Source organism: Rhinolophus sinicus, chromosome 15 (genome assembly GCF_057876585.1).
Source record: "Rhinolophus sinicus isolate RSI-liver-muscle chromosome 15, RSI-T2T, whole genome shotgun sequence".
Classification (NCBI taxonomy): domain Eukaryota; kingdom Metazoa; phylum Chordata; class Mammalia; order Chiroptera; family Rhinolophidae; genus Rhinolophus; species Rhinolophus sinicus.
Window position 1 is genome coordinate 111946691 of NC_142515.1, and position 18310 is coordinate 111965000.

General features: G+C 32.9%; 1 protein-coding gene across 2 annotated transcripts in view; it reads left to right on the forward strand.

The window, feature by feature from the left end:
- Positions 1-18310, forward strand: part of LRBA (LPS responsive beige-like anchor protein) — a 561748-nt gene that overhangs the window by 218500 nt on the left and 324938 nt on the right. For both annotated transcript variants that reach the window (XM_019722880.3, XM_019722903.3), the window contains exon 37: positions 15347-15513. In XM_019722880.3, coding sequence (XP_019578439.3) covers positions 15347-15513 — 167 coding nt within the window. The remainder of the gene's footprint in view (positions 1-15346; positions 15514-18310) is intronic.

The window sequence follows — 18310 nt, forward strand, 5'->3', positions numbered from 1 at the left end:
TAATTTGTTGGGAGGTTTTTGTTGTTTTCCTCCCTCTTGGGTGATCTCTCTGGGAATATATTGTAGCTTCTCAGTGTTGATATATTTCTTTAATTATCATATACTGAAGCTGGGTAACCGTGTTTAAATGCTGTTAGAATTCCAAGCTTCTGTTTTTACTTTGCTTTTGCATTCTGCTAGACTTTTTGTTCCAATGATGTATTTATCACTTTCTTTTACTTTTCAGTGCCTTGCAGCCTGGCTTCTCTCCTTTCCTTTTTAAGCTTGACAGTATAATTTTTTCAATTGTATCTTTTCTCTCATTGTGATTTTCTTTCCCTTAGATAAAAATGATGTGAATCAGTCATAAAAGTGATAAAATACTAGTATAGGTCACCAAAGGAGTATTTCAGTCCTTTTTAATGTCCAAATATTATAGTTTGAGTGCCTAGTCAGTGACACCACTGATTACTATGGCGCAGTTTAGCTCTGACTTTCCCATCACATGACCTTGTACACTACTCTTGGCCCTGTCATTTATTAGTTATGTGAGCTAAGACACCCTTGTGTCTTCCATGCTGTTGAGTCTACTCTGACTACTGGTGACCCTATGAGTGAGTGATGTCCACAGTGTCCTCAACAGCCAGGCTCAGGTCCTATAGACTCATGATGAGGACTTCTTTCATTGGCTCAACCCATTTCATTTGGTCTGCTGCTTTTCCAGCTGCCTTCTGTTTTCACCCGCATTATCCATTTTCCGTAGGGCTCTCTGCCAAAACCATATTTCCAATGAAGCAGTTTTTCCCCATCAGCCTTCTTCACTGTTCTACTTTTGCATCCATACATAGGAATTGGGAATATGAGTGTATGCGTGATCTTAGCCTTGGTCTGTAAGGACACATCTTTGTTCTGGATGATCTTTCCTAATTGTTCCATTGCTGCTCTTCTGAGTTTCGTTGTTCTCTTGATTTCTTGGGTGCATTCTCCATTTGGATTGATGACTGAACCAACGTAAGCACAATCTATAACAATTTAAATGTCTTCATTGTCTATGTTAAAGTTGTATATTTCTTCTGTAGTTGTGAGTTTTGCTTTCTTCATGATCAAATGCAGTCCTTTGGCACTTGCTTTCACTTTCATTAGAAGTTGTTTCAAATCATTGCTGCTTTCTGCCAGTAAGATGGTGTCATCTGCCTGTCTTAAGTTATTGATATTTCTTCTAGCAATTTTCACTTCTTCCTCTTAGTCTATCCCCGTGTCTGACACCTTTGCCTTTAGGAAACCATTCTGTCCCTCCATTTTTTTTTTTATTTGATAGTGGCTTCTTGTCCACAATATGGGTTACAAACCAAGACAATCAAGTGCTAAGGCACATCCATTTCTTTCAGAGCAACCAATAGCTTTTCATGATCAATGCAGTCAAAGACTTTACTGTAGTCTGTAAAACATAGGTTAACCTTCTTCTAAAATTTTTGAAACACTCCCGTATCCAACGAATGTTTGCAATTAGATCTTAAGTGTGCCTTCCTTTTCTTTCTTCCACCCCGCCGCCTCTTTCTTTTCTAAATCCAGCGTGAAGATCTAGCTTTGCTCCATGTAAGATAGAATCTTTGTTTCATCACTTGAGCATCCCTTTACTTGCCATTCCCTTCCACTGTTTCATCTTACAATCAGGATAGATAATAATGGAGCCTATCTACAATAATGTTATGAAAAGTAAATGGGATTTGATAAATATAAAGTACCTGTTACTTTTGACTCCATATTAAGTTCAATAATGCTGCTATTACTGTTTCTATAAAATGGAGAACATTCATTTTTCTATTCTAAGTTATCTCTGATAATATCTGAAGAATGCGTATATGTCCCACAGTTCATCTGGGACTCTCACCTCTGCCGTAGGGGCTTGATCCAGACTACTGCTGCGTCAAGAGCTCAGGAGGCTACTTCTTACTATCATATTAGGTTGGCGCAAACGTAATTGCAGTGTAAAAGGTTAAATAATTGCAAAAACCACAATTACTTTTGCACTACCATAATATAAGTGGCTTTTCTGGCAATGGTAGAAGGCATCACAATACAGAAAAGGAAAATAAAACTCAGTACTAGATATTGCATCTCCTAGAATTCATAGGTCATGGTTCTGCATAGGAGAGTTTTGCTTAACCCTTTCTTGACGCCCTTCTCTCTAGCCCTTGTCCCTTTGCCATATTGCAGGTGCTAGTTAGCTCCTCCACGTAAAGATCTTCTCATAATTCTTTATAAATTATAGTCTAGGCCCACCTGCCTCCAGTCTTAGGAAAGAATATTATTTCTTCCTCAGTGCCACGTTCACCTTTTTTTTCTGCCTCAGGTTGACTGACAATGGGACCATCACATTCTCTAAGGGAAATTCCTACCCCAGTTTACCATATGTGTTCTGGTATATGTTTAACACGTGGACAATGTAATAAAAATACTTCTCAGTGTATTCCCAAAGTCTGGTGTATTCAGTCTGGAGTGCACTGTTTTTAGAGATTCTTCTAGGATGTGTTTTACTTTGTCTGACTTTCTATTTTAGCTTCTTGATAATGAACAGATTAAACGCTGGGCTCACAGCATTTTCTGGGTAACTTTTGAACAGACCCTATACATACCTGTACGTGTACACACGTAAAAGAATAATCATTTTTGGAGTATTACAAAACTAAAGGAGCTGTCATTATTGGGACACTTTTAAATGGGCTAATATTTCTGCCTTTGTTTGAAAATTCTTAAGTGATTCTTCTCTAGCTTCAAATAACAGCTATATAAGTGAGAACTCCATTAATGGTGGGCAAGTAGGTAAAAGCAAAGGGACTATACCATAGGTAAAATTGAATTCATTCATACCTGTGAGCAGTGCTGATCAAATTATATACAAACTGAAAAACAGCTTTTCTTCATTATCTTTTCAGTATATTCTAATATAAGATATATATTCTTCATAGAAAACTGGATCTCTTAATGCTGTTGAAAAATCTCTTCCAGGAAAAGTTCAGAATATATTCCTCATAGATATACCAAGCCTCTGTTTAAGCTTTCAATTTATATGTGATAGTTATTGTTAACAGTTGACCAAATCATGTGTTAGTATAAATGTTGCCTTTTCTTAATGAATTTTAAAATAAAGATAGATAAGAAACTAAGGTAATTTAAAATTTTCATAGTGTATTTCATGTAACATTTATTTATTAGAATTTGTTCATAGGAAATTGGAATATTGTTCCTGTTATTTATGGTTTATTAGTACAAGGTAAAGGTCTGAATATAAGATCAAATATTTTATCATAGAAAGCAAGATGGCAGTATTTCAGTTAATAAAAATAGTTTCTTCTATTTACTTATTATACTAGTGTTACTTAAGTTGACTCAGCTGCTTGTTACTAATTTTCAGAGATAACTACAGAAATTGAGTATATATTTAGAAATTTTTATGGCTTGAATGTCTAACAATGTCAGATTATTTCAGAAAGTGTTTTCAACATATTGCAAAAAATAAAACCAAAAACTGGTTTTCATTACAGATAGTTTAAGAAGCAGTACCTAAAAGCTAGTTGATACTCAGATGTATTTTTTTGAATTTGTGTTAGCAACACATTTGAATAACAAATAAGTTATAGCAATATAACAATATTCAGCTAAGCAATATAAATATAGTTCACTATTTATGTTAAATTATTTATATAAACCATTAGGAGTAATTTTTATGACAGAAATGGATAAAAATATTAGGCATCCAAGGAAAATATAAAGAAGCATATAACAGGATATTTAAAAATAGAGCTCTGCTAATTACATGTCTTACTGTGTTATTATCTTTCCTTTTAAAAAGGGTATTTATTTAAGCTTGTTCTTTTATTTTTTTTTTTTCCTTTTTATTGTGCTATATTTTATTATTTTTTATCTTTAAACGAGCCCTTTGTTCTTGGTGAACAGTTACGTAGTCTTTAATTCCTCTGTGAAACTCCCCGATTCTGAGTAGTTCTTTCCTTCTCATTCCTCCCAAATATACCATATATACCTCTCTTGGCAGTTAGCTCATATTGCAATTATTGTTATTCCCCTGTCTCTCAGCTCCACTGAATGGTGGAAGAAGGGGACTGTTTGCTGTGTAGTTTGTTAACTTCATGACTTAAGTTTTCAATAAATGTTAGGTGTTACTACTATATGCCTGGCAACTTTCTAATTATTTCATGACTATTCTCATTTGATACTTCTGAAGAGCATGTTACATTATGCACTTTTTTTATTTCAGGAAACTGAGGCACAGGGGGCTTAGATAACTTGCCTAAGTATGAATGTGTCAGAGCCAAGATTTAAACTCAAATTGTCTGCTTCTAGAGTCTGTCTCTTAACCACGGCGTTAATTATGGTTTTCATAAGAATGAAGTAGTCACTTTTTTGTCTTTCTGGTTTTCATGCTTGTTCTTGAACTTCTTTTATTTGAAATTTAATCATAAGACTTATTCTTATGTGGTAGTATATGTATTTAACCATATTTGCCTAATACAAGTAGAAGACTCTAATTTTTTTGTCCTTAAAAAATAATCTATTGGTTAAGGAGATTTGTTGAGTTAAAAGACAACAGGATTTGGTTAAGATCACCTAGCTCTTGTGCAGATAAGCAAAAAAATTAAAGCTCAAGAAATAAAAGGTTCCTGAGTTTTCTTTCTCTGTATGTGTGTGTAATTATATAATATTATGTTAAGCTATATTATTGTTTCATATTATGATTTTTAAAAATATAATTATTTGGGTTTAACCCTATTGTTGTTTAAGTTTCATGTTAATTTTATTGGTTACAGATACTAACCACATTTTACTTTATTTACCAAACTTACGTATGCTGCACCACAGGCATTGTTGAAGAAATCAGCTTTTGGTATTTACCTAAGACTTGTGTGATTTTTTTTTTTAATTTATTTTTTAAATTTATTGGGTGACAATTGTTAGTAAAATTACATAGATTTCAGGTGTACAATTCTGTATTACATCATCTATAAATCCCATTGTGTGTTCACCACCCAGTCAGTTCTCCTTCCATCACCATATATTTGATCCCCCTTACCTTCATCTCCCACCCCCCACCCCCCTTACTTGTGTGATTTTTATAGTTAATAAATAACTGTAACGAAGAACAAAAACCTAATACTATCTGTGGATTTTACACACAAGTGGAAACTATAGCCTTCTTAGTGTTTTCTCTCTTTTACAAATACGTAAAAGCATTTTAAAACCAGTTTTTTTATTATCAAAAGTCTAAAGTAAAACATTAGAACATATATTAATCTCTAAATTATTTTAAAATATTGTTTGAAGGCTTTATGGAGTTTGTGGAGATAAGAACCCAACACATTGTATCCAGTCCATTAAAACAATAAGAAATGAAAGATACTTTGATAAGTGTTTCTGCCTGTTTTAACCTTGAGTGCTATTATCGGGGGTATGATGCTATATCTGTTTCATTGGCTTAGGCTTTTTCATGCTGAGAGAAATCAATACTTTGAGTCGTTGGATGACAGAGGAATCACTTCAGAATTAAAGGTGGCTGTCACACATTGTCATTGGTTGACTTTCGTTTGCTGTTGAGGTTTTTAAGCTTTCATTTTTCTAAGTCTGTTTTTCAGGAGTCTGTGAGATTTCTGTGGATAACATTTTTTTTTTTTCCTTTTCTGATTCGACTTTCAATCTTTGTTGAAGGGATCAAGTGCAAGACCTCCAAAAGTGAAATATTGAAAAGTTCCTTAATTTGCTGTCCCTTAGGTGATTTCCCTTTTAAATGGTTTCCAATGAGACAAGTAATTTATAGTGTGATTTTGAGACAACTTGCGAAGTAATGTAGTATACTTCAAAATGTTTTTATTATACAGTATGTTTAGTTAACTAAAAATATAATATCCTGTTTGCAGTCATGAAAAAGAAGGAAAGTAGAACTATATGTTTTGACATCCAGTGATGTGTGTGTAGTTTGGTTCCATTTACTGTACATGGGAACTGTATCTTCCTGTTGCCAGTGACTCCCCCTGTAGAAAACTACTGGCCAAACTTGAAGGAAGTAGAAGAGAGAACTTTCTTTTTATTTTATATAAGTAATTACTTTCTAATCTATTATTTTTTTAAAGTATATGTTTCTTTAAAAAAAAAGTTTAAAACACAAAACTTGTAAAACCAATATACTTCAGTTGCTTAATTATTATACGTTAAATGTCATGAAATAAGGAGAACGGTGTATTAATATTTTTAAGAGTTTAGCTTTAAAAATTTTTATTGGAATTTATTTTTGTTTCACAATGTGCAAAATTAATGGAAATTTGCATACTAATCTCTTTCTTATAAAATACTGAAACTTTAGAAACAGTGTGCATTTAATATTATTAATGTACGTTCCACTGTTTATATTTAAAGAAAACGGTTGTGAGAAGCCCTCTAAGTATGCCAATCCAATCAAAATCCTTTTTTGCTCCATTAAGCTAAATACTGTTCTGATTTTTAAAAAATATTTAAGTTTGTTTCTTTAGCATTGTAATTTCTTTACCAAATTTTGAACTCCACTTAACTGAGATCAGAAAATAATGTGTTTTGATTTGGTATTTTGAGTTTAACATGTTTGTGCAATTCATTTAGTTTGTTACATTTCCTGTTTTATTTTAAATGCTGTATAGTATTCCATTATGTTAGTAGACCATTTTTCATAATCTCTTCTACTACCGTAGAATAGTGTTTCTACTATCGTAGAATTAGGTGTTTTCTAGTTTTTACCTATTATGGCTAATGCTGCTTTGACTCTTTACAAGTCTTTCGGTGTACCTGCTCAAGCATTTCTGTAGGGTGAACTTAATTCTTAATTCTTTTAAAGTTTCATGGTTTCAATTTCAGTAGATATTTCCACACAGTTTTTGCAGAAGTGTGTACAGCTCCCAACATCAGTTTATAGCTGTTCCCATTAATCCACGTTCTCATCAACAATTCATCTGTGATTTTTGTTTTGGCATCCTAGGAGTTGTGTAGTGGTATCTCATGGTGTTTCTGTTTTAGATTTTATTTTCTTATGAAGCCGTACATCGTTTCTTCTGCTTGTTATATATTATCTATTTTTTACTTTTGTTCAGTACCTGTTTGTCTTTTATCCAGTTTTTTATTGGTTATTTGTTTTTTCTTATTTTTTTGTAGAGTGTGTTTACCTATTTGGTATATGAGCTTTTTTTCCCCATGAATATTTTGACTACATTTTTTTTTCTGTCAGTACCTTGCCTATGCATTTTTTTAAAAAAACTTCTTAAACCTGATTGAGATATAGTTTATATATAATAAGATACACCCATTTTAAGTATACAATTTAGAGTTTTGTCAGGTATCTACACCTGTGTAACTGTTATAATCAATATATAGAAAATTTCTATCTCAGAGAATTTCCTTATGCTTCATTGTGGTCAGTTCCTCCACATATAGGCGTACATACATCCAAACCTAGGCAACTGCTCATCTGGTTTCTGTTATTAGAGATAGTTTTGCATGATACATAATTGGATACATAATTTCATAGGTATTCTAATGTCTGGATTCTTTGGTTTAGCATAAAGTTTTTGATATTTATCCACATTATTCCATGTATCACTCATTTCTTTTTATTACTGGGTGGTAGTACTTTGTTTATCCATTCATCTGTAGGTGGATACTGGGTATTTCCAGTGTTTGGCTCTTAGGACTACAAGCTTAATGGGTATTTCCATATAATTTTGTGTGAATATGTTCTTATTCATTTTGAAAAAAAATATCCAGGAGTGGAATTGCTAGGTGTTGTTGTAAGTACATATTGAAGCTTACAAGAAGCTGCCAAATGATTTTCTAAAGTAGTTGTAGATTTTACACTCCTACTAGGTAGGTATGACAGTTCCATTTGCTCCACATCCTTGCCAATATTTGGTATTGTTGGTCTTTTTAATTACAGCCCTTCTAGAAGATACAGTGATAACTTATCATGGTTTTTATTTCAATTCTCCTACTGACTAAGCATCTTCTCAGGTACTTATTAGTCATTTGTATATCCTCTGTGAAGTGTCTGTTCAAATCTTTGCCCATTATTTTAAATTGTTTTTTCTTACTGAGTTATAAGAGCTCTTTGTACATCCAGTAAGGAAATCGTTTTTTGGTTACATGTATGGTGATTTTTTTTTCCAATTTGTGGCTTACCTTTTCATTTTCTAAATGGTATCTTTTAAAGAGCAGATTTTATAAATTTTGATTGTTTAATTTATCAATTTTTTTATGGTTATGTTTTTCTTTTATGTATCTCTGGATGGTTTCCAGTCAAGCATTCTCTGCCCAAGGTCATCAGATTTTCTGTTGTTTTCGTCTATGCTATTATAGTGTTAACGTTTATATGTATCTAGGTCTTTGATTCACTTTGAATTAAACCTTTTGTATATGGTATGAGGCAAAAGACAAGCTTATTTCTCTTTTTTGCACAGTGGGCAGCTAAGTGTTTCAGCACTAGTTTTTGAAAAGATAGTTCTCCTTCATTTAATAAACCTAAGACTCTTGATTTCTAACTTTACAGTGTGATTCAAAGAAATTAAAATCCCACAATTTTGTGTTTTTTGGAAAAATTGTTTTGCTATTCTTTTTTTGTTCATATACATTTTATAATTGGCTTGTCAATATTCATAAAAATCCTAGTAACATTATAATTATGATTGTGTTAAATGACCAGTTGGTTATTGCCAGTATATAGAAATACAAATTAATTCTTGGTAATTTCTTATATCCAAGAAACTTGTCAAACTCATAAGTTCTGGTAGTTTTCTTTCCCTTAGAACTCGTGGGATTATTACATACATGAACATATTTAAAAATGAAGACTCTGTTACACTCCTTTCTGTCCATACTGTCGTTTTGTTTCTTATTTTTGCCTCATTGAGCTGGTTAGGACCTCTGTTTACAGTACTGAATGGAATTCATAAGAAAGGACATACTTGTTTTATCTCCAAGTTAACTTCAATGGTTTTCATAGTTACCCTTTCTAAGGTTTTGGAAGTCTCTTTATATTCTGAATTTGTGGAGTTTTGTTTTGTTTTGTTCTGTCCCTTATCATGAAAGGGTTGTAAATTTTGTGAAATGCTTAAAAAAAAAAAAGTCTGTTGACAAACAAATGAAGAAACAAAAACTCGTAGACACAGACAATAGTTTAGTTACCAGAGGGTAAGGTGGAAGGGGGGTGGTAGATGAGGGTAAAATGGATCAAATATATGGTGATGGAAGGAGAGCTGACTCTGGGTGGTGAGCACGATATGATGTGTTGATGATGCATTGCAGAGTTGTGCACCTGGAATCTATGTAACTTTGCTGACAAGTGTCACCCCCATTAACTTTAATTAAAAAAAAAAATCCCTTTGAGGGTGATAAATTTTTCTCCTTTTTTCCCCCTGTTATATGGTGAGTTATACTGATTGATATTCAAATTTAAATTAAACTAACCTTGCATTCCACGGATAAATTCTATTATGATTTATAATCCATTTTTTACAAAGCTGAATGCTAGTATTTCGTTAGGGATTTTTGTGTTTATTTATACAAATTATGTTGTTTTTTAGTTTTCCATTCCTGTAATATAAAATTAGTTGCAATGTATTCCTTAGCCTCTATTATCTGAATGAGTTTAAAATCTGTATTATTTTTTCCTTAAATATTTAGTATTTTCTATTATAACATTTAAAGTTATAAGTTTTCCTTTAAATGCTGCTTTAATCCCCACAATTTTTTTTCTAATTTTCTTTGTGATTTCATCTTTGATCCATAAGTTACTTGGATAGGAATTACTTAATTTCCAATTATTTTGAAACTTTTCAGAAATTATTTTTTTCACTCTGTATGTCAGCCAAAGAGTCAAAAGGGCTTCTAGATGTCTATGTCTCTTTCTCTATGTAACTGCCTCTTCTCTAGTACTTTGTCCTTCAAACTCCCATATTTCCTTCTCAATAGATAATTTTAACCTTGTTTTACATGCAAAAAAATATAGGAGCCATGTCTTCTGATCCTTGGAAACGTCTTGAGGATATTTGGGGGTTGCATATAATCTGAGTGTATCTGGCATATAGGATGCATAGAAAGGATGTTGAAGGATAAACTACCACATTATAGGATTATAGAAGACCACAAGTTCTAGCTTGTGAAATTTGGTCTTAATTGTTCAACATGTTAGACAATCATGTACATTTTTGAGGATCTGGTATATAACTATAACTGTACTATATACCAAAGTAAATTCTTCTAGAAGTGATTCTGTGACTGTTCATAAGAGGACAATTAGAAGATCATGTCAAGAGCTGAATTGTGAACTAATAAATACCTGTATTAGGGCAGTGATGAGAGTGTTTAAAAGTTTTTTGCTTAAATGGAGTGGTGGGGTATTAAGTGAAGGAAATTGAAAAGTCACAGATGTCAGAAACAGAAAAGCTTGCCCTTTCTAGTATATTAACATGCTTGGAATAAAGATGGTAGGTTCAGTTTTGTACATTTTTGTTGTCGTCGTTGTTTTACTTGCATGCTTTTATTCTTAATTGATTTAGAAATGAGATCACTACATTGAAAAACTTACAGTAAGAAAAGTTCAAATCCCAGTAAGTAGTCCAAGGAAACCTAATTCTGGTTGTCTTGCTGTTGCCTTTACTTGTAAGATAACTATCCTCATCGGTTCTAGTAATAGCAAATACAAGCAAATGAGGGTTGTTTCTTATCACAAAACAAGACGTCTGGAGACCGCCCTGGGGCTTTCACAACATATCCCTGGTGTTAGTGCATCTCAGACGCCTTCTGTCCACTGGCTCTACTGTCTTGGACATGTGCTTTGTCTTGTTCTCACAAGATGGCTGCTCCCATTCTGGGCATTGTCTTACATTCTCTTTTGGTGATACCAGGAGGCATCCTTGTGGCTCCGCTTATCTCAGAAAAGCAGTCACTGACCTCTTCTTTGTGTGGGATAGCCTGGCGAAACAGTTCCTAGATTTCCCTGCAAGTAGTTTCTTCCCCACCCTGGCTTAGGACCATTAGGAATTCTTTCTGTATCTCTCCAATCAGTTTTGTCCATTTTTAACTTTAGGTTCTCATTGGATGGTTAGAGGTTACCCTATAGACAGACACGTGGGCTCAGAGTTTAGGAAAATAGCTGGGGCAGATATGAAGAATTTGAAAACTAGATTTAAATTGATGATAGTAGGTGCAGTGGGAATGGATAATATTGCCCATAAAATTTGACAAAGGCTTGAGAATATGTCAGCATTTCATAATGGGGATTAATAAAGGAAAAAGGCTCACCACCAAGAAGGGTGATTAAAGAGATGACAGGTGGGTACTAGAGGAATGTGCTTAATTTTAAGTTTACTCCTCTCTGAGCTTTCATGCAAAACAGAAATAGTAAAGTTAGGTAGAGTCATAGCATTGGCAAGGAAAGACTAAATGTGATATTTTCTTTATTCTTCATTTATATTTAATGAGCCAGAATAGTCACTTGAATTATAAATAGCCAGTCAAAATTGTTTTTCTCTTGGGTTATTTCTTTATTTTTTTCCCTGCAAATAAGTGAATTTCTTTTAAGAAGTAGGTTTATTTATCTTATTTTCATTTATTAATACTGTGGTAATAAATCTGAAATTTCTTTAGCAATAATCAATTACATTTGAATTGTTAGTTCCTAAGATGCCTATTTCATTTCTTCTTAGATTCAGATATTTTTGTGGTCATTGTTGTGATGGCATATTACCTAGTTTATATGCTGCTTGAAATAGGAAAACAGAAAAGTTGATGCAAAGTAAAATTGAATTAAAGTATTAGACCTGACCCTTGGTTTTATAGGTGTATGGTACATTTTAGTAGGGTTTCTTAAAATACCCCCATTCAATCTTTAAACACAAACACACATATCCAAATATATAACCCACCTATAAGGAACATGGATTTTATTTAAAAGCAAATATCCCTGATATGTACTGGACTTCGAATGATTGTCGTACATAGACTATATTATTGGTTTTTAATAAGACTGTGTTCAAATTGCATTTTAAAGATATTTTTAAAAATAGATACAAGTTCATTATATCTTTACAAAACATTTTTGTTTGGTTTCCTTTTATCATGTTTTAAGGTCAGATGTGACTCTAATGTTCCACAATGAGACAGAGATTGATAATCGGGAAAGAATAGCCCTTTAATGTGATTTATATCTATAGATTTTATGTCAGATATGAAAAGTTGCTGTTTAAATTGTAAAGGAGGATCCATTAAAGAACACTTTCAACTATTTTGCTATTTAGCTTGCCTTGGATTCTTTAGAATTACGCCTTTTTAAGCTAACTTTAATACTTTACCAAATGTTTACAAAATGTAATTTGATAATGTTAAAGTATTCTAATATTAATAAAATATAAAATAATAGGCTATTAAATAATGCATATTTTTATAATTTTATTACTCTTTAATATGAACGTATATGGTATTTTGGCGGGAGTATAGAAACCAATTATTTTCTAATTTCCATCAATTATTGTAATTTTCTATTATCAGTTGAGGTTAGAAAAGGGTAGATTATGCACACATTAGGGGATGTGGAAGGTGTAAAAATGCCACAAATGTCTTTCATTTTGTCCTGCTGGTTTCGGTGCATGGTTGGGTTGGTTAGATATGAAGTAACCTATAAAGTACGGCCTAGTTCTTTAATGAATCTCTGAAAATATCACATAACAGTTGACATTTTTGTTCCATAGTATAATTGACTGGGTATCTTCACGTAGACTACTGTCCCTTTAAGTATTTCTTAATCATATTTTCCTTTTTTTGCTCAATTCATATTTTTGAAAAACTGAACTATACTGTAGTATATTTGGCTCAGTCTTGCCTTTAATGTGTTATAAATTAATCCAGTTTCTAACATGATTTATTTTCTCAACATCAATGTTTAGGAAAAAATAATTTTCCTTTGTCAGTATATAAAAACTAACCTCTCAACAGTTGCCCAAAATCTTCTAATTGTCCAATTTTAAAGCCATTATAATCCTCTCATTTTGCAGATGAAGTCAGTGATACATAAAGAGATAAAGTGAGTCAGTTGCCCAGGTCTCCCAGGAGACATTCCCAAGGATAGTACTTTAATCAGACTTTTGTTTTGCTTCCTAATCTTGTATTTATTCATATACATATGTAAGATATATTCATATACCCAGTACTGTGATTTTTAGTGGTTTTTATCAGTCTTCATTATGCATTCTAGACTATCTTCTTAATTGTTTTCTTGTATTATGTAGTGCTTCTCCCTTACATGAAATCAACCCATGTTTTTCTGCCTTGCCTCGGCTTTGAGGTTATCTTTTTTCCCATCCAGGAATAACGTATCTCCTCAAAATCTTTAATTTTTTGTCTTCCTTCGTAGCATTTTGTATATTACGTTCTGTACACCTTTCTGTTAAAAATCATTTTTAGCTTCAGTGATTTAATGTCAATGATATACTTTTATTACCACTTCACCTCCCAAACTAGAGAGAAATGGGGGATTCTCCAGGGCAAAGGCTATCAAGATCATTCAACCTTTGAACTCTATAGCCAAGTGTTTTGCACAAAGAGATATTTGATTTCTTATGCGTATCAGTTTGGTTGCTTTTGGTGTTAGAGACACAAAACCTATTTCACACTGGCATGTAATGAATCAATATGAGTGTATAGGTTCTTACAAAAAGTCTGAGAAAAAACAACGAAAAACAAGTCACAGAAAGTCTAAAGGTAGGCTGGTCTTTGATGCAGCAGTTGATGATTCCATTTTGAACACGCTCTGTATTTCTATAATTATCACGGGTCTGATCCCTTGGGGTTTTGGCTTCATCCTCAGGCTAGCTTCCCTCAGAGTACGCAGAGAGCTTTCAACACTGTTGGAATTACAGATTTCCTCTTTTATACCCTAAGAGGAAGGAAGGAACTATCCAACAAAAATCCTGACCTTTTCTCTTAATGCACCGATTAGATCAAGTGTTCTCCCTGAGCCAGTTCATCAATATGGGTGTAATTTTACTCATTGGTTGACGAAAATTAGGTCCCTCTGTTGTTGCTGGGGCAGTGCTGGGGGTGGTGTGTGACAACAATGTATCTAAACTGGTATACAGTAGGAAAGGCAGGCAGGCACACTGTTTATCACATATACAAACTAGTCATATTTTTTCCAATATCAAATGTTTGTGAACTTATTGTAAATTGTGTGTATGTGTGTGTATGTCAGCTTGTATCTGGATGTTAAGGGAGTAGAGCCCAATAGACCCTAGGAATAGATTTAAGAATCAAGTTTACGTTAATCTTAGTTTTCCTATTTTATGCAATTAGCTAACTAGGTGGTATAGCATCATAAACTTGACACAAGTATCTGAATTTCGAAAGAAAAGAAACACCTTAGAAACCAGGGATTGTATTATCTGATTATTGCTAAAGAATCCTAAAATTTTTGGCAAAATTCATGATATCTAAGACACTACTTTTCAAACTTTAACGTATACATCACGTGGGGATCTTATTAAAATCCACATTGTGATTTAGTAGGGGTGGAGTGGGACCTGTAATTCTGCACCTTTTAATAAGTTTCTAGGTGATTCCACTGCTCCATTTTGCATAGCTAGGTTTTAAAAGCCCCACACTGTTTTTATTATTTTTCTGAAGGTGCTGAAAATTCAACTCAGTTTTCTATTGCACACCACCATAGTCTCCTTTCCGGATCTCTGCAGTGACCTTATACTTGGTCTCCCTCCTTGAATTGTCTTACCCACTACAATCCATTCTCTAAATGGCATCTATAGTGATCATTTTAATATATAATCAGTTGCATCACTCCATTGCTTAAAACCTTCAATTGGTGTCACAGTGCATTAGAATAAAATTTAAACCCCTTAGCACAACTACATAGTACTAAGTTATGAGGCTTCCTGCGTCTCAAAAATCATTTCATACCCTTACTCACTTTGCCTGGAGTGATTTGCAACTGCCCTTCATGCTATTTGTAATATGGGCACTTGAAGCTTCCCTTGACTAGCTCCTTTTGACTATTCAAGTCTCTGCTTAAATAGTAACCACTTTTCAGTGTATCTTATGAACGAATTCATAGAAATAATTTCTTGAGGGATTCTTGTGCTGATACTGTATCAGTGAATTTCAGTCAATTCAGTTAATGAGGGATATAAAAGTAACTTTAAATTTTTGGTTGATTTCAAAAAAATTTGTTTTGGTTGATTCCAATTCACATTAGAGGTTACTTCATCATGCATTTTAAGTTTTTTTTCCATATTTTTATAGTATTAATAGATGTTTCTTTTTTCTATCCAAGTCACTGTGTGCTCAGTATTCTGCTGACAAACGAGAAGATGAGAAGATGTGTGATCATTTGATAAGAGCAGCTAAGTATCGAGACCATGTGACAGCAACTCAACTAATCCAGAAAATTATCAACATTCTAACAGACAAGCATGGAGCCTGGGGAAATTCTGCAGTAAGGTAAAGGGATACTGTAGGATTTGGCCACTGATTTTTTTTTTATAGAAGGCCAGGGTTTAGATAAAGGGCTTTGGATATGATCAAGGCCAGGTGAAGAACAGAGTAATTTAATTTTGTATTTTATCATCTACTATGAATTTAAAGCAAAGGGGAAGGAGGAAATCATTATGGGTACAATTATGGATCTTTCTTGCTTCAGTTCCCTCAACTATTTCTAAAAGAATATTTGCTCAAAATTTATTAATTTTGAAATGTTAAGGGAAGTAGTGAATGTAATCTGTTTTATTAGGTATACATATATCTGAATTTATACAAATACAATACATTTTAAGAAACTATTTCTTATTTTACACTTTTGAATTTTTAATACGTAAATTTGAAAACGTAATTTGTGTTTTTTTTGAATTGTGTTGCAAATTCTAAGACTATGATGATGAAAATTGTTAAATGCCTTCTTTAAAATGTTATTCACTATATCTGCTTTCTTAAGATTACCAAATTGAGCATGCTGTTTTTGATTCTAATCTCCAGAAACAGTAATGAAATCACCTTCTAGGACTAAGGAACTTAGTCAAATTGTAAAATCTTTGCTACAGATCTTAGAAATACGTTTTGACTCAGTAATGTTAATCAAAAACATCTATATTTTGCTATTAGAAAGATATATTTTTTAATTCCTCATTTCTGTATAACTTTTGCTAGAAGACAACAAAAAATGAAAATAGTAAGTTGCTTATATAGTATATATAGGAGTTGTTAGTTTTCACTTGTGTTTCAAGCAACTGATGTTTCTAGCAGACATCTAAGTCTAGTTTTAGAAATTTTCCAGTGAATAGAAAATAATTTTAATGTTTAAAGGTGAACTTTAAACTACTTGAGTTGAAAGCCTCTTGTTTCAGGTTTTTTTCTTTTAAACATTAAATTCATAGAGATAACAGTGGTTCATAACATAAGTTTCAGCTATATTCCATTGTGTGCTCACTACCCAAAGTTGTCTCTTTCTGTCAGCATATATTTGACCTCCTCTACTGGCTTCATGCTCCCAACATCTTCCTTCCTGTCTTGTAACCATCATACTGTTGTTTGTGTCTATGAGTTTGTTTGTTTTGTTTGTTGCTTTTTGTTCTATATCCCACATATGAGTGAAATCATATGGTTCGTATCCCTTTCCATCGGACTTAATTTCACTTAGAATGATACTCTCAAGATCCATCCATGTTGTTGCAAATGGCTGAGTAGTACTCCATTGTATATATGTACCACATCTTCTTTACCCAGTCATCAATCGAAGGACACACTTAGGTTGTTACCGTGTTTTGGCTCTTGTGAATAATGCTGCAGTGAAATTACAGGATTTTTTTTTTTTTTTTTTTGAGTACAAATGTATACTGTATTTGTACTCAAAAACTACAGAGTAGGTATATGTCATGATGCTTATTATGAAGAATACTTAAAGTGAATGACGTTTTTGGGTGTATCATTTTTGGTGTTCAGAGGAATGAATGCAGATCAGACTTCAGGGCAAAAGGACTGAAGAAAGGCAGGCACCATGTTTGTTTGTTTTAATTCTATTCCAGTTGATTTCAGCTGCAAGAGTAGTCATGGTAATGAAATGAATTGCTGGGTCAGCGTTCTCTGGTGCCTTATCTTGCAACATGTAAAAGTCCGTGAGTGTCTGGGGCTAGGAAGCTGTATTGAGAGTTTTAGGATTTCAGAATACTTTAATATTACAGATTTGGTGTAGTCATTTTGATGTCAGGTACTGAGTAAATTAGGATATTACTTTGACATAGAGTGCCTGGCACGTATTGGGACCTCAATATGTGTTTTTTAAAGTATTTTTTTAACCTAAAAGGAGTATCACAATTGAAAAATTAAAAACCTTTAGGTAACTTGTGACAAATTTTTCACTTACGCTAAGTGTGTCATTTTTAGGAGATCAAAATTATTCCTAGTGATAGCTAGCTATACCTTTGTGTGGCATAGAATACCTGTGCTACCAACATGAAAGCATTGCTTTCCTGAAGGGATTTTGATGTAATAAAGTATCTTGGAGAACTCAATGGACTGTGAACTATATTTATGTAGAAAAATAATTAGTGTTTCTGTAACAGAGTTGTTCACAGGCATCAACTCTCTTCTGCTATATAGCCTGAAACAATTGAAGTAAATCCTGAAATTTTCATATTTCCAAAAGTCCACAGAACAAAAAACATATATTACTTTTTTCCTCCCAAATGAAAATTGCTGTCAAACTGTCAGCTTTTAAATGTTTGCATTTTAAATTAAGAGCAACAACAAAAGGTGTCTCATCTAAAGGAAATTTTATTAGTGAATTGATATTCTTCTCTGTAAATCTCGTAACTTACTTAGATTTTCTTAAAACCAATATTGTAGCAAAGCTCATTGCCTCCATGCTGGTATTTCTTTTGTCATTGTATTTAGTTTTGTGTGACATTCAACTGTTACTTATTTAAAACGCCTGGTTGCTCCCTAATGCCTTTAATACAGTTATCTTAAAAAAGTCCTTTTCAATATTAATTACAATGGAAGTGAATTTGTAGACCTTGGTGCTCCTTTTTAGGTAGCTATGTAAGAATATGTAGTTGATAAAATGGATGCTGGCTCACCATTCTTTGACAGTCGTTAACTATTCTCTGATTTCCCTTGTATGAGGCTTGCATAATCAGCTTGTAAATTATGGACATGGTTGTAATAAATGAGACTAACACAGTGTACTTTGTTCTTCACTTAGCATAATTCTAGAAAACATAAATGGCATTAGAGAGAAATCAGA